Below are 17,475 nucleotides of genomic sequence, written 5' to 3'. Positions count from 1 at the left end.
GTATTTAAATGGATTTTTTCTTTTAGAAATGCATGTTTATATAATCAGACCTTAATAAATATGTTGAAGGAACTTTTATAAAAAGATAAAATGTTGAATGAACTCTGTTATTTCCTAACTAAATTGAATTTTGAAACAAAAGGACTTAATAAGTTCAATAGAAATCAGACTATGTTTATTTCTACACATTAATTGTTTATGAGTACGGATAAGTAGGAGACGTCTATGTTTGCTTTCAGTCATTCGCTATTATTTAGGAGAGAAGAAGTCAGTTGTTCACGTGACAAATTATTCATTTCTCTTTCTTTTATTAAAAATTTTCTTTACACTGTTTGTATGTCAAATGGCAGAGGATAGGCTGCATGCATGCAGATCAATTAAACTTATTCTAATTTTAATACTTAATTAAAATTACAACTATTAATTTTTTATTGAAATACGAATCACTCATATTTTATTTCAAAATAATTTTTAATAATTATATTTTATTTTATATTAATTTTATTCATAAGAATAAAATTATAATCTTAAATTTTACTTTACTAAAAAAATTATCTATCCACAGACTTTTATAAAAAAAAGTTCAAATATTTTCACTTTCACATCCCGTCAAATTTATCTTTACCTTTTCCCCTGAAATTCATCTTTTAAAATAAAGAAAGCTGGTTTCTTTCAAATAAATTATTAAATTTTCTGATACAGATTAATATACCTTGAAAATAGCTGCCCACGTCACTGCCTCCCTTTCCCGAAAGGGACAGTAAAAATGTATGATTGAGTTGGAGAATAGAAACTGATTTCTATTTCTATTAACCCTTTTCTTGCTTTTCACAGGGTAAACCATGTTTGTTCACTCACAATAACTAAACAAGAGCTATCACTACCATCCTTAGTTAAAATCATGATAAATTCTAAACAATTTAAAGAATTGCTTAACATTAAATATCAACCAGTAATTTTCCCAACAAACCAATCCCTAACTCACTTTCAAGAATTGCATAGCATCTTAGTCGCATGGAGATTTATTTATAAAGAAATTGGCTCAAAATGAAGAGCAATTTTGGTACGGTGAGTTAAATACCTCCCTTAAGCAACAAAATCCTTGGGAAGAATTAGAAAGACCATCTGGTGAGTATCTCTAGTCCATCAACTAACTCTGAACAAGTAACCACTGTGTACAGTATAGCTTCCTTAACGACAGGTCAAAATTCCAGGAAGCAGACAGTATAAGTTTCCTTATAATATTATAACATCAAATTTCCTACATTCTGTCCAAATTTTACAATCAACAGTCTAGAACCGTTCAGCACCTGTTATAGAGATTTTACTCAAGCTCTACGCGTTTTGAATGCTCTTGACTGGTTGCACACACTTCACTGTTTCTTTGAGCGTCAAGTTGGGGTGGTATTAAATTTCAGTTCCAGCTTTTCACCGAGGAACGGATGAGGGACGAGGCTTCCCCTTTGTGGAGTTCAAGTGCTGGGTGACAAATATAACCCCCATCACGACTATGAGACAACCAACTAGCATGCTGAAGAAGAGAGCACCCGGTTGCCTGGTCTGAACAAAGCCGTACACTCCATTAGAGGTGACAAGAATAAGGTCAGTGAGCCCATCATTTGAAAAGTCCTCACAGATCAAAACGTGTGTTGGTGGGCCAGGTAATTCAATTGTAGCCAATATACTTCCTCCCGGTGACATTATCACGGCTTCCTGTTCCCCAGCTGCAAGGATCATTTCCTGATTATCATGCAACCGCAAGGGAAGAGGCTTGAGTGTGGGAACCACCAGACCACCTTCCATCATTCCTGATGGGGAAGGTAGATTTGACCATGTAACACCAGTTGATTGTTGCCACTGCCAAATAGCATCATGACCATGCAAGCCAGGGGAGTATGATGTAATCTGCAAGAAACATTTTTTTTTCAGACCACCAATATCCGTGTCAATAAAATTGCAAGTTATATTAGAAACTATCCAAGCGCTAGACAAAGCTTCTCCCGCATTTCAAAATATCTTTATTTCAAAAGGTCGCATGCAATTTAATCCAAAAAGTTCGTATTTCAAAAGATTCAATAATCGTTTCTTTTAGAGAAGTAAATCTCAATAATGATATCTCTCAAAAAATCAACAATATAAATTATTAGTGAATGGAAAGAAATAGTATTGGTGCTCAACAAACAATTGAACAAATGCTGTACCTCTCCACGATTTGTCAAGAAGATAACATCGCCATGGCTTCCCTTCCGATGCCTATGACCGTCACTTCGAGGAATTAGAATAGGTGTTGCTACCTCTAAAGAGGCACTATCTGAACCTTGACCGTAGCTTCTATAAAGTTCACCATGTTGGAATAAGTTAAAATGGGTATAATGACAAATGGATACGTTAAAGAGTTGTTCCCGTACTGGTACACCAGATGTTGCTACAGCCCAACAAGGACGTAGCACTTCCATAGACCCACTGGCTACAGTCTGCTCAGCACCATTTCCTCCAACAGCCTGATAAGTGAATATTTCAGACGTCAGGCAGAAGAACATCCCCTATTTGCTATCAGGCTAGATTAACATGCTCTAGCTCGATTTTTTAATTAGAATGGGTTAAGAACATGAACCTGCACATGATCTAGAACTCCATCACCATTAATATCAGCATGTAGACCACCTTCCTGAAGATGAAGCTGAAATAAACAAATTTATCATTACATTAGACATGAAAATGCTTACGAATTATAATGTATTTTGACCAAAGAATCAATGTGCTCCAGAAGCTGAAAATAGTATCAGAATATTCAGCTTTACAAATACTTGCAGCCTTCAATGGCCTTGGCCTCTGTATTATTTAGATAAAATCGTGTTGTAACCTAATCAAGAAATGCATGGTAAAGCAAGAAATTCAAGTGGACTGAGGGATTTATGTTTACCTTGCATATCGTTCGACCAGATGCTAGATGAAGAGCTTCTATGCCCTCCTTCTGATGAGCCACAACAACATTAGGAACCCACCAAACCTGAGTGTAGTTGGTTATGGTGGGAACATAGGGAAGGTGCTGCATTCCAAGAGAGAAACATCATGACTGCAAATTCTTTACCCTTTTTCTATCAAAAAGTTCATTTTCTCAGTGTGTCAATTTTATTTCTTAGAAAACCAATCTCATGTTAGGCAATAACATGAAAACTAAAATAATATGATGCAAAGAGATTACTTCAGCATAGCAAACCCTTATTCAAGAATATCTAATTTAGACATGCTATGTCTCACTACAGAAGTGATCTAATACTACTCGGGCCTTTGCACCTAAATAACCAATAGATGATGCAAATGAATACCTTTTTCAGTTTAAATCATAAAATAAAAATTGGATATGCAACAGCTACCAAGCAAACAGGGCGTTTCTATTACTGGATGAATTTTGAGTTGTCAAATTATAGTCATATAAAAAGTAATTATGATTATGTCAATATAATTGAATGATTTCCAATACAAATTATCAACTATAACCAGATTTGTTAGCGGTTGCATAACATGATTAGTGTATAACCTTCTTAGATTTTGCTGAACCAGCATAATTTGCTGCCTTTCCAATTATGTTTGAAATTTTTTTGGTTGTGTCCTTCCCTGGAGGATGGTTTTCCTCAGGCTTGTGAAAAGGATAACTCATAGACTTTCCAGGAGTTCTCTTCAATGATTTTCTCTTATGCCGTCTGAAGTGGGCAAGCTTCAACAAAGTATCTTCTCTCCTAGCCTGATAAACACATTCATAAAATGTAAAGTATGGTCAGTCTTTGATATTAAGAGTTGGTATAGGGCTAACAAAGAATGTCAAATATAAGGTACCCAGCGATGAGGCATGACTCCCAAGATTGATTCTCTGAATTCCCTGCATTCAAACTAGAATCTCACACGTCACAGGAAGCAAATTTTAGGGGAATTAAAACACAAAAGATTTCTCAATTACATAATTTAAACAAAAATACTTCAATATATGCATATGTCATTGTTTCCACACATAATGGAGGGATTGATGACGGGAGTTCTTCTGGAAAAGCTCATACAAGTAAGCAAATATTTATCTTAATGGTTGACCACTGTACGAGAAAAGGTGGATAACATGAATATATGGCAACAAGCACACTTTATGTTCTAGGAATATGCTGACAATAAACATAGAGACACGTTTAAAACATTTATGTTTGAATTGCTTAGCTTATTGCAATCGAATAGAATGGAGTGAGAAAGCATGGTATTACATATCCTTTGCCTGGAACTTACTTTGACTTTTAGGGGATTAATGAGAAAAGGAAAATAATGAAAAAGTAATTACTTTGGTTTACTTCTTAACACTTACAGGTAACATTTAAACTGAACTAAAAGGACAGAGTGATTGTAGTCAATGTAATTAAAAAAGAAAAACAACGGTTTCATTGCTTTCCCCCAAATCTGGTCAGGTTGAAAGGCCCTAAAGAACAATAATCTTGTATACCATTATTACATTTCACTAATCTAGCATTACTCGTAGAGGCATGGTTTAGTTGAATAGCTAAAAATGTAAGTACCTCTCCAGGTTGACGGGCATTCAGAGCATGAACATCAAGCTTGTAGTTATGCTGTGGAAGTAATTGTGAAGCATCTGAAGAATGCACTTCAATGTTCTAAACGAAAATACAATAGCAACAATTAGACTAAAGGATAACATTACACTACCTTTCAACAAAATAGATGCTACATTAGTGAACACTAACGTTGGTTTATCCATGTAGCCAAGGTTTGGTTGTAGTTATTGTTAAATATCAGATTAGAATCAATCACACAATTCAATCAGACTTGACCATGACATCGATTCACTTGGTTGTAAAACATCTAATATCTGGTGTCAAAAGCAGACGTGACATGACTAACTTTGATGCTTGTTGGGTGGTGGTTCCATTTATTCATGGGTACTTTTTGGCAAAATATATAACGGGCACCAGTGGATTAAAATGCTAGTGTATATGGTAACACCTTTAGCATCCTTCTTCAAGGGTATAGTTTATTGACAACGAAATATACCTCAATATATTCTGTATTTCTTTTACTTAAATCAAACATTTTCTTCAGTTTTCATGTTTCCTCCTGAATTGCAACCACCTAAATAAACTTCGAAAGATAAAACAAACGACGATAGAATAGAGAAAGTGCACTTACTGAATTTAAAGATAGAAAAGTCTATCCTTCAAACAAAGATACTAAAAGAAACAAAAATGCATTCTTACATAATGAAATTTTAGTTTAAAGTTAGCATGATTTCAACACCCAAACAATAGAACATACTGAAGACCAAAGAATAGAGAACTGCACCTCATTTTTTCTGCTCCATCGTTCAACACCAGATCGACCAGCGAATGCATAAAATGCAAAATGGCGTAAATCCACAGTTCCAGAGTTTTCAGAAGCCTACCCAAGGCAAGAATCAGAATAAAAAGTCAAAATCTTCCACTACGTAAGGATAAGAAGAGAACTAACATCTACCTGATATATTTTTCAGAATAAAATAAATTTTAAGGAAAACCTCCTCCGTATGTACCTATAGGAGAAGACAAGAATAGAAATTGAAATGAACAACAAAAGGTATGATATTTGTAGAAACACTTTCGAATTAGCTTATCCAAAAAACTTTATAAGTTATGTATAAACTAATTTTAACAAACGGAAAAGTTTGTTCAGCTTTCCTTATTTATTTTTCTCTAAGAACTTGTGAAGAAGTTTACACAAACATACATTTAAAACTGTCTCCTATTTATTTAGCAGCCTGATTATGAAGGTCAAGATTCTTAGGCACCTAGCTGCAAAATGCGGAGTTTATTGGCTTAATTATACCAAGCCTTAGTAAAATTTTAAGGACTACAACTACATCAGTGTTTTGGGTACCTACAAGGTGGTAAACAAAACAAGCAAAAAATTTCGCACCCACTAGAAACCTGACTTTACCTCCTTTTCAGTAGTACTTCTTCGTTGTTGCTCAGAAAATCTGGCTCCCATTCCCATTTCTTCAAAAGGATCCATAAAAATCTAAAAAGTAGAAAACAGACAACATAGCTAGATTGAAACAATTGATTCAAAAATTACCAGCAAAAAGGACCAAGTTACCAATTTTAGCAAAGAAACAAGTTTGGATTAGAAGATAATACTAAAGAGTAATAATTCTAAACATACATTAGAGATGTATAAACCAAAAAAGTTACAATTGAAACAATCAAATAACAAATAGAAATTCTGAAACCCAAGAAGTAATGCAAAACATAATTATTAACATACGTCATCAAACATAATTGCAGAGAACTTTCAAAATTTGCCCTTGCAGAGTTTAAAAGAAAACGAGATGGCCACAACCAAGTGTCATTCATACGCAGCTAACGCTCTTTACTTTATAAAAAAGATGATAAACATCATCCACAATATATGGCAAGTTTTGCTATTAGAACACAGAAAGGGGCCTAGTAGGAAAATATAGTAATGAACCAGGAAACAACAAGTAAAGTGACACATACATGTGGCTGCATTTCCATCCTGCCACCAACAATTATCAATCCTGTATCTCCATGCTTTAGAGTATAATTGCTTATAGAGATAGCAACTTCCCTATGGTGAGCATTATGTGGAAAATCCTCCTATAACAACCACTAAAGGAATTAGTAAAACCCAACATGGTGTAATAAAGATATCACAGCACAGCTAAAACATCGTACCTGTAAATTATTCTCCCACAACTTTTGGAGGTTGGAATCAAAACACATTACAGACCAACCTGACGTTACTACAACCAACACCTGTTTCTGCGGCTGCCCAATTTTATACCGGTCAATATTGCCGGTGGCCATAGCAACAGGCCGTCTCCCAGACATGACACGTACTTTGTCGGGCAACAGAGACACCTCGGCCAACACACGCGCCTCACTGAATCCTTCATCGACACGTCTACTATGGGGCTCCAAAACCTGAGACCCCCACCACAATGAGACAACCCAGTTACCAACAGTAGTGGTACCAGTCAGAAGAACAAAGCTATTACCAAGCAAAACCAACAATCAAGTAAAGACTATAAATTTTTTGTGCTATACACTCGCACATTGAACCTAGAAATGAGAAGGATGCCAAAAACACGCATGAAAAATTACAAGTGAACGAAAATTAAGAGCAATAAAGAAGTGGAAACAGGTTCGAAATCAAACCTACCTGAATTTTGGCGTCGTTAGTAGCTACAAGAACTTCTTTCTTACCGTCTCCGTTGAGATCAGCGACGAGAGGCGGCGGAAGACGTTCGGCCTCGTATTTGATTGGATACTCATCGGCTAGGTGCATCCACGCGTCTTTGAAAGAAATACCGCCATCTTGCTAAACAGCGATCAATTTAAGATACAAACGTGAAATTGGATCGAGCGATAATGAATGACCAAATTAGGGTTTTATAGTGAAAGAAAGTTGGATAACAGGGGAAAAGTAAATGGAACCTGAAGAGTGAAGAAAATAGCGAAAGCGGAGAGCATAAGAATTGCCAAATCCCGCTTCCTCATGGCTTGCGAGCGCAATTCAGCTGATCTCTCCTCTTCCTTTTCCTCTTCCTCTCCCTCGCCTAAACATTCAACGTTCGCCCACCTATTCACTTGCACACTCCACCGTTTAGGTCTTCTATGGCTGAAAAACCAGTGAAAATAATTTTTATTCCATTCTCTCTTTTAGAAAGGAGGTGAATTTGATGTGTTAGTTTTCATCTTTGTCTATTTTGTAAAATTTTGATAAAACTATTTTATTTGTTTATGATAATATAAATTTTCAATAAATTTTAATAAATTATTATATTAGTTTTTAAAATAATTTACTCAAATAAAATTTATATTTTACCATATTCCATATTAAATAATAATTGAAATTTTCAATCTACAAACCTTAATTCTAGCTATTGGACATTTATACTATTTTTGAATTATTAATTTAATGTCACCTTTTTTTTTATTATTACTATTTTAATTATTCGACTATTTTATTTTATAAAGTATTTATTTCTGTATTAAGAATTTATAACTATTTCAAATTATAATAAAAAAACAATAGTTTACAAAAATATTACTTAAAATTTAATTTGTATAAGAAATGTGCTATAAATTTTGTTAATAAAGTAAAAATATAGATTAGAGTTATTAAAAATAAGAAATTATCCGGTATTAAATTTAATTTAATAATTAATCATATTCTTATTTATTATTTTACAACTTCCACCTACTTCATCAACTAATTTTACCACACGTGTTTAAGTTTTCAATTTTAAGCTATCTTATAACTAATCTTGGTATCCTCCTTTTTTTCATTTTGGAAAGAGAAGGGCAAGACGAGAAAAGTATAACATTTTTTTTAAATGCTATTATTTAATTTTTAGTAAATAATATTAGTTTAACGAGTGTGTAATACTATCTTTTTCATTCTAAAAAAGTTATAAAAAATAAAAGTTTCAAACTTACTGAACATATAAATCTCTACAATTTACACTATCAGTATATAACCTTTTATTTTAAAACAATTATATTTGAGATTGATTAGGAAAAAATTATGAATTATACGGTAAAGCATTCTCTTAAAAAAAACATTTTCGTGTGTTCAATTAACTAGTTTAAAATCATTGATATCTCATATTTTAGTTATAAATCATTCATGAAACATTATCAGCAATTAATTACTTTGACTTTGAATATTGGAGGACTTGATTATATTACACAAAAACTAATGAGTGGAGGATCGAGCTCAAACAAAGGAATACTCAACCACACTTACACAAATGCTTGTGATTCTTATTCCAGTGATTTAGTTTACAAAACCATTTTAGCAATGTTGTCATTAACTTTTGTTTATCATGTTTTTATAGCCAAAAAAATCCAGCTCAAAAAAATTATATTCATCAGCAGGCTATGGTGTTAAAATAACAAAATCCATATACCATCTCATAGGAAAACAAAAAGATGTTGAATTTCAAAAGTTATAAATATCTCAAGTGTATGAAAATGTGAATATTATACTACTTCATAGAATTTATTTTCTTTTATTAGTTTATGTCTCATTCTTATTACAAGTCAAAATATATATAAAAAAATAGTATGTAAGATTAGACATGTTTATATATGGACAAAAATGGATATATAGTCTTTATTAGAGATGATATTTTGTAGAGTTGTCAAAAAATTGGTTGGAACCCGTGTCATCACGGATTCGGTCGAGTTAGGTTGAAATTCTTTTACTAAATTTTAATATAAGTTAATTTTTGACCCGGCTTTTCCGGGTTGAATCCATGATAAGTCAGATTGGTCACATAAGTATTTTTTGTTAAGTTGAGATTTGAATTTGGGTCATGTCAGGTTTGTTTTTTTTTAGCCAACATATAAATAATTTCTATTTTTATGATTTTGATTTGTATTTGAATTGTATTAAAATTTATTTAGATTTAATTAGAATTATAATCTAGTTTTGACTAAAAAAGATAAAAAAGTTGTATTTTTTTAATTAAGTAAGTCCGTGAGTTAACTTGTCGATCACAATAGATCAGGTTGGATTGAGATTATTTTGACTCTTTGATAATAAACCGGGTTGAATTCGCTGAGTAATATTTTGAGATAGAATCAAATCACAGCAAAGACTAATTAACAATGGCATGCAAGCAAGTGATCTGATTCTAATGTGTTTATATATTAAAAAAATGGGATTTATATGCATATTTTTTTCTTTTGATTGTCCACAAGTTAGATCGATCTATTTTCCACCGATCCCTCTCCCCTCTCTTCCCTGTTTCCCAGGTCAAACAGTTCCTAAAAACTTGAACACTCCATACTCCTCGTCATCCTATTCTGCTTCTATAGTGGATAAGAATTATCACTATCAGAAAACAATACAGAAAAGACCAAGAAACATGATGCCCCAACGAGCTAATCTGCACATAGCCTTAACCTTTTTGCAATTTTGTTATGCAGGAAATCATATATTTCTGAGAATTGCACTTGATGGAGGAGTAAGCAAGCTTATCTTTCCTGTATATAGAAACATCACTGCCTTGGTTCTTCTGGCTCCACTCGCATATTTTTCAGAGAAGTATGCAGTTTAGCTCTTATAGGAACCCTTTACCTCTCCCCAGTTAAACTATCTAACCTTTTATTTAATTTTTGCATCTGATTTCTTCTCTTCAAGGAAAGATAGGCCATCAATAACCACTTACTGTGTGGTACACTTTTTCCTACTTGGACTTGTTGGGTACGATCCCATTATGAAGCCATTCATTTTTCCAAAACACATATATGTTAGGTGTAATTACTAAAACCCCACTTCTGTTTCTGGCAGAATAACAATGAAAGAAGGATTCTATCTCTTGGGTTTGGAGAAAACTTCACCTACCTTTGCCGCTGCTATGCAGAATTCAGTTCCTGCCCTCACTTTTCTGATGGCTGCACTACTCAGGCAAGCTACAATCTTTAAATGGTCAAATTTTGTTGAAAATTTTGTTAACCCTCTGTCAAAAGTCTAATAAATTGGATGATGACATGAACAAGTGATCAAATTTTATTGAAAATGTTTTGCTACATACACATTGTATATAAATTAAGCTCATGAGTATAACTTATTTGTTCAATTGTACACAAGGGAAGTGCAGATATGAGAGCGTTCACTTCAATAGAATCGATGGTGTGGCTAAGGTCCTTGGTGTCCTTGCTTCTGTTGGTGGAGCTACAATCATTACCCTTTACAAGGGACCTGTTATATATTCTCCACGTTTAGCATTTCATCAGGAACAATACTTGTCTATGATGGGGGATACCCCAGGAAAGGACTGGAACTTGGGTGGCATATATCTCTTCGGTCACTCCTTATGTTGGTCTGGTTGGATTGTGATGCAAGCATTTGTTCTGAAAAAATACTCAGCCCCGCTCACAGTTTCTGCATTTACGTGCTTCTTTGGTGTTGTGCAGTTTTTGACACTTGCAGCCTTTTTTGAGAAGGATTCCAAAGCCTGGCACTTCAATTCTAGTGGAGAGATATACAGTGTTTTGTTCTCGGTTTGTAAATTAAACTCACTACTCTATTTACATTTTCATCGGCATGTCTGTTCACTTGATGTTTCTATCTACAAGAAAACTGAAATTTTTTTTTTCTGAGGCACCACTGTAGCAAGCTTAATTTGAATTTGCTTTGAACTTAATCACGGTTCAAAATTGGTGTTTATGGTGTGAGTTGTTTTTATGTTAAATGGAAGCGAAATATGTAACTGAGATGACAAAATAGGTTGGTTTATATATATCAGGGAGTGGTGACTTCAGGGCTGGCATCAGCAATACAGATATGGACTATTGGCAAAGGAGGACCAGTTCTTGCTTCAATTTATCTACCTTTACAAACATTACTAGTTGCTGTGATGGCATCTATTATTTTCGGTGAAGAATTCTTCTTGGGAGGGTAGGTTTTGATAGTCCAAGTAACTTTAATTTCATTGTTTTATTAAACTTATTTTCTGCTAAGGGCTCTGAAGTTTGAGTTGGACTATCATGGACTCAACTCAACAATTAAAGAGTCAAATAAAGTGGATCTGTTGAATGATGATAAGTAAGATAGGTTACAATACCTCTAGCAAATTCCTTTCTATTTAAAAATTTGTTTTTCTGATGAGAATTGGTGAATAGGTATATTGTGGGGGATACCAGTTTCATAGAATGATTTAAGATACAGAATCATTTGAGATTCTTCATCTTGGTATATAACTACAATGTGTTGGATCAAAAGATTCTGATGTAAATTATGAAATTGTGACAACAATGGTTTATAGTACATAAATTTTTAGTATTTTCTGTTTTGAAAGTGCAGGATTATTGGAGCATTCTTAATCATATTCGGTTTGTATCTTGTTGTATGGGGAAGAAGTCAAGAAACCAAGACTATGAAAGAGGTCATAGTCCCCATTGATTCCAAGAATCACTGGGAAGAAAGAAGTGAAGCTTTTTCTCTTAACCAACCATTGATTACTGCACAAAGCTCTTAGAAGCAATGGGAGAAGGAATTAATATGATATAAAAATGTAAACGTCACTTGTGGTATGACCAAGTGTCACCAGATTTCTTTGTAGAGGGTTATTAGTTGTTTTGTTACTATTGATGATAGTCATAGTTACGGGAATTTGAATTCCTAAACATTTAGGTGACATTCCATTTCATTCTGGAAAAAATTACACTTATATTTTATTCTGTCATCACTTTGCTGAATTGCTTACAATAGACCTATGTTTTAGGTGTACACCAATTATCTTTACAGAAATGTATGGGTACTATTTTTCAAATAAGTAAGAGGTTGATGAAATATACGAACCTATTGTAATATTCCTTTAAAATGAATTTAAAGAGATTTTTAGGTTCGCAAAAACGAAGGAGAAAAAAAAAGAAGAGATTAATGTAATTTAGAGATTGAGACTCAAATAAAAAACCACATTTTTAGAGATTTAACAGAGCATATAATGAGTAGTTTCAATAATATTAGTTCAAAACACCGTCCCAAAATGTTCCTCTACATGCTCTCATTTCAAAGCCATTAAAGTGACATTTTGTTTTTAATTTTGTCTCCATATCCCGAATTTATTTCATATTTTTATCTATTAGTTTGACACTTAAACTTCTCACTTTGCTCCCATATATACTCACACAATTTGGTCATTGAAAAAAAAAAAAATTAATTGTAAATATTTTTTGATTCTTACTTTTCTCATTTTGTTCGATTTCATCCTCACTTTATTTTAGTGTTCAATTAAATTTTAATTTTTAACAATTTAATCTTTTTACTAAATAAAAAAGTTTAAATAATTAATATTTATGAACAGTGCACGTTATGAATAAAGTTTGTGGTTTTTTTTCTACTTTTATTTAAATTTTTATTTTTCAAAATTATTTTAATTTTAAAAAATTATGTACGTGTTAAATCAGCATTTGTATGACATATTAATGTCAATTAGGGACGGCAAAAATATCCGCATCCGCGAATATTCACGGATAAAATCCATGATGGATAGTTACTACCCGCAGGTATTTATTATTCGCGGGTAGCGGATAAGGGTATTTTAATACTCACTTAAAATTAAAATTATATTTTATTAAGTTAAATTTAATTAAATTAAAATTAACAGTATATTTTATTATGTTAAAATTAATTATAATTTAATTTAATTTTTATAATTTTATATTAAAAAATTTATAATATATATATATATATATATATATTTTAAATATTTGAGGGTATCGGGTACTAGCGGATTTTAAAAATATCCGTAAGTATTTTTTAAGCGGATACCCGACGAATGAACAGACAGGTAATGGACGAGTTTTTTTTGACGGATCGGGTTGCGGGAAACACTATCCGTACCCGACCCGATCCATTGTCATCCCTAATGTCAATCTCATAATTATGTCGTTATATTCTTTTTACTAATTATTTTTTAAATTCAATTATAAATTATTAGAAGTATTTGCTTTAACAGTTTGTGAAATATTCCTAATAAGCCGAAGAAGCAGTAAAGAGTTAGGAAGATAATTAATTTATACACACTGCGTTTACTAGACCCTGAAATTGTCCCTGAAATTGTGCGCAATTGCACAGTGTGGGGGCAAGGTACAGATTCTTCCGGGTCTGCTATACAAGGTGATTGGATCGGATCCCTTTCTCTTATCTCTCTTATATGTTATGTGTTGACTATAATTCATGCTTATTCTATCCCAGGGTTTCTTCTGCTTTGTAATTTCATCATGAATCGCGCATATTGTTTATATGTGAGTTTAGGAATCATTCTCCCGTCAATTCATTTTGCGAAATCGTACCTAAATCTCGAATTTGGGAACCGAAATCTGTCTAGGAAACGATGTAGCAGTCTGGTAGGTATTGGTCAAACTAGATTTAGTGCTCTGCATCATGGTTGTTCTTGAAACCATAAACTGAGGACGTGAAAAAGACATACAACATTTGATTTCCATCCTTGCTTCACTTGAATCCCAAATTTGGAAATATGTTAGACACCACACCTGCTTCTTAATGATTTTTTTTATTGATTTTTTTTGGCTTTAGGTTAGACAATATATGTATATGTATGTATATAATAAACGCTTTTGTTTATAAACTTGTTTGATGTCATGACTTTCGATTTTTTCAGTGATATAGCTCTACCCACTTTTGCAATGGGAGAAGAGTTGGATACTGAACAACAGGAGGAGATGATGGAAAGAAGTTATTCGCAAACTATGCAGATTGATCCGAAAAAGGCTCGATTTCCATGCTCTATTGTGTGGTCACCACTTCCTGTGATCTCGTGGTTCATTCCTTGCATCGGGCACATTGGCATCTGCAGAGAGGATGGAGTAATATTGGATTTTGCAGGGCCTAATTTTGTGTGTGTGGACCATTTTACATTTGGAGCTGCCACTCGCTATTTTCAGATTCCCAAAGAAAAGGTATACTCTATTGTTTAAATCTTTCTTTGTGTGAAGAGAACATAGAAATGGTATGCTTCCCCTTATCAAACAAATTGTCCTAAACTAAAGCTGGGACAAATCAAGTAACGGAAAGTAGGTCCATATCATGAGATTCTTGTTTTATTGTCTAACACAATTTTGAGTCTAACTTCCTTTTGGGGTTTTTTTTCGTCATCACGCTGTGATATACACTAAATGGAAGCTGTACAAAGTTATATTTTGCCGGAACTTGATTTTAGGTCGTTGGTTTTCTGTTCATGTATTGCTTCTCAAGTGTTGTTTAAAAAAATTGTTGGCAGTGTTGCATACCTTTGGACCAGTCTGCGTATAATGGTGAGGAACACTACACGGAGGGAGAAAATAGAGGAGATTTAAGGACTTGGGATGGTGCACTGAGGAAAAGCATTGAAGAATTCCAGCATCGATCTTACAATCTCTTTACCTGCAACTGCCATTCGTTTGTCGTCAATAATTTAAACAGGTTGGACTTCTTGTCTGGTGGATGGAATGTGGTGAACCTTGCAATTTTCATTTTATTCAATGGACGTTGGGTCAGCAGAGCATCTATGCTTCGATCCATCTTACCATCTGTGGTTGTATTTTTTCTTGGAGTCGCATTCGGGGGCTTCACTTTCTTGAAGTTTTGGTTCTTTTTCACTTCCCTTCTTATTGGCTGGTTCCTGCTTGGTACTTATTGTTTCAAGAACCTGATTCAGTTGTAGTATCAGGTTCTCTGACTCTACTTCGTATACAAGTGTGATACGTGCTATTTTTTGTGAAACATGGCTAATTAATCATATACTTTGTGTTCAGATCAATTTTTTTGTCAAAGGCTTGTTGCTTTAGTAGGACTTGTTCTTCTATCGGTATGATTTTGTTAACTAATTGACTTGCAGCATCCTGCCCCACATCTTATCGATGCCAAGACATTCTTTCCTACGTCTCTGTAACAGATTGAGGTTGGTATAAATGGACTTTGATTGGTATTGGTCATTCACAAATTGCATTTTACGTTTGGAAATATGAAGGGTGCTGCCATCCTATTCATTGAGTTTTGAATTGGACATAGATTTTTTGAGTAATCAAGCTATTGTGAATTTCACGAACATGAAAAATCTCTGAGCACAAGTCTGCCACATAAAAAAGACAAAAACTTCAACATTTCGCAGCACCTACGAAGCTTTTTCTTATAGCTTTTATTTGCACTATTTTTTGAATCACAATGTCAGTGAGAACATAGTCTGTGTTGTGCGAAATTAAACATTGCTATCTTGTAGTTATTTTAAAAGAAATCCTTTTAATAATGAAAAAGGGGTGGCGCATCTTTGCGTACAATGGTGTATGACCCAACTCTTGAAAAAAGATAATTGTTCTGGTACGAGAAATATGTGTGCGTCAAAATCAAATTGTGAAGAATCCAGAAAAGGATGGCCGAAAATAAAAAGTGCCAAATTATTCTCTTTGTAAACACCTCCATTATTTGTACAAGTTGTGCCTTATGCATGGTCATTTCTCAGAAAAAAAAAATACAATAACTTTAGTAGAGAGATGTTGGTTGTGGGGTATCAACTAAACTTGGCCTTCAATTATAATTGGCTTAATAGCATTGATACGTAACTATAAAACACGTGTTTTATTTACCAATGTATATTACATCTATTTTATTTATTAAGTTTATACTTTAACATATTTTATTATACATATGAAGATAGAAATACTATAATCATTTCAATTCAACCGGGCTTTTTTCATAATATGGTGTGATTTAAAACAAATTACACTAAAGATGTTAACATGTATAATTTCAATTCAAATTATATTACATTAAAATCATGTCAATCTTACATGACTTCAATTCGAAACAATGTAACTCAAAACATATTACAATAAAGTTATCTTAATCTTATACAGTTTAAATTCTTAACAAAATCATGTTATATATTATTATAAACTAATTATAATATTTATTTTAATAGAAAAAAAAATATTATATTGAAATCTCGTCAAATTTACATAACTTCAATTCAAATAAAAAAAACCAAATAAAAGAAATTGAATAGAACCAAAATTACTCACTTTAAAAAGTTTGAAGTTGTATTATACATGCACAACTTCTTCACACTAAAGATGTGTCGTAAAATCACAACTTACTCACATTCAAAAAATTTAAAAATTTACTTATATTTGTAGTATTTGTTTAAGATTACATTGTATTGGTGAAAAAAAAAAATTAATTGAGGGATATAAACTATTCCAGTTTGCTTTCCCACAGAGTGTTTTGTCATGCAGGGAGGGACAGATCTTGGACATGACAAAAAGGAGTTACAGCTCCCCAACCTTTTCTCATTTTACATTTTATATATTTTTTAAAATTATATATATTATTATATTAAATTTAAAATTATATTTATATATTACTTATAACTTAATTCGAAGATTATTTTAACTACTTCAATTTGTTTTATATTAGATAATTTTTGGCATTTACTGATAATTTTTTATGATAATTTTATAATATGATTTATTTCATATCAGGTAATTTTTATATTTAATAGTCGTTTTTTATGATTATTTTACGATTTGACCATCAAAATTAATTATATTCTTTTGGATTTTATTATGAGTTTATTTTGAGTGAATGAAATAAAGATTACTTTTTTAATTAAAAAAATAATTTATATATAAAGAGTCTAATTCAATACTCTTCAATTTTTTGTCCAAATTCTGTCTGTTTTCCAATTTGTCCTTCCTCCACGGTTTACTGCATATATTCCTTCTTAGAAAAAAAGAATAATAAAAAAGTCCAGTCAAGTATACATAGTTAATTGGGATAAATCATATGATATTTCCTTTGAAATTGATACATTCAACCCAAAAACATATAAAGAAAAAAGATACATAATTTCAGGATTGAAAAAATGTATTCCGTTTATTTTCTAAAGTCTCAATTAATTACTTTCAAAGG

At 32.6% G+C, this 17,475-nt stretch overlaps 3 protein-coding genes across 5 annotated transcripts; 2 read left to right on the top strand and 1 right to left on the bottom strand.

Annotated features, from left to right (window-relative positions):
- Positions 1 to 1,006: 1,006 nt before the first annotated feature.
- Positions 1,007 to 7,725, bottom strand: LOC114173442 (FG-GAP repeat-containing protein). Its single transcript, XM_028057850.2, has 13 exons — positions 7,488 to 7,725; positions 7,213 to 7,371; positions 6,726 to 6,974; positions 6,528 to 6,647; positions 5,968 to 6,048; positions 5,338 to 5,433; positions 4,557 to 4,652; positions 3,838 to 3,891; positions 3,542 to 3,745; positions 2,924 to 3,049; positions 2,615 to 2,680; positions 2,202 to 2,501; positions 1,007 to 1,905 (listed from the first exon to the last, which is right to left on the bottom strand). The coding sequence occupies exons 1-13, from the start codon at positions 7,548 to 7,550 to the stop codon at positions 1,429 to 1,431; spliced, it is 2,091 nt and encodes a 696-aa protein (XP_027913651.1). The 5' UTR covers positions 7,551 to 7,725; the 3' UTR covers positions 1,007 to 1,428.
- Positions 7,726 to 9,741: 2,016 nt separating this feature from the next.
- On the top strand, positions 9,742 to 12,250 carry LOC114168972 (protein WALLS ARE THIN 1-like). Its single transcript, XM_028053980.2, has 6 exons — positions 9,742 to 10,107; positions 10,204 to 10,266; positions 10,354 to 10,470; positions 10,664 to 11,066; positions 11,312 to 11,463; positions 11,869 to 12,250. Exons 1-6 carry the CDS (start codon positions 9,929 to 9,931, stop codon positions 12,041 to 12,043), a joined length of 1,089 nt encoding a protein of 362 aa, XP_027909781.1. The 5' UTR covers positions 9,742 to 9,928; the 3' UTR covers positions 12,044 to 12,250.
- Positions 12,251 to 13,544: 1,294 nt separating this feature from the next.
- On the top strand, positions 13,545 to 15,328 carry RTH (RTE1-homolog). 3 transcript variants are annotated; one of them, XM_028055520.2, is made up of 4 exons: positions 13,590 to 13,686; positions 13,765 to 13,814; positions 14,192 to 14,489; positions 14,810 to 15,328. In XM_028055520.2, the coding sequence occupies exons 3-4, from the start codon at positions 14,217 to 14,219 to the stop codon at positions 15,230 to 15,232; spliced, it is 696 nt and encodes a 231-aa protein (XP_027911321.1). In that variant the 5' UTR covers positions 13,590 to 13,686; positions 13,765 to 13,814; positions 14,192 to 14,216; the 3' UTR covers positions 15,233 to 15,328. The 3 variants fall into 3 exon arrangements, with proteins under 3 accessions (XP_027911312.1, XP_027911321.1, XP_085525762.1); XM_028055511.2 differs by lacking the exon at positions 13,765 to 13,814 and having other exon boundaries at positions 13,545 to 13,686; XM_085669636.1 differs by lacking the exons at positions 13,590 to 13,686; positions 13,765 to 13,814 and adding an exon at positions 13,935 to 14,049.
- The last annotated feature ends 2,147 nt before the right edge of the window (positions 15,329 to 17,475 follow it).

The sequence above is a fragment of the Vigna unguiculata genome, chromosome 2 (assembly GCF_037176805.1).
Source record: "Vigna unguiculata cultivar grain cowpea cultivar isolate G323 ecotype 2 chromosome 2, ASM3717680v1, whole genome shotgun sequence".
NCBI lineage: Eukaryota > Viridiplantae > Streptophyta > Magnoliopsida > Fabales > Fabaceae > Vigna > Vigna unguiculata.
The sequence above is the reverse complement of the archived record's forward strand: the minus strand, read 5'-3'. Positions and strand labels throughout refer to the sequence as shown.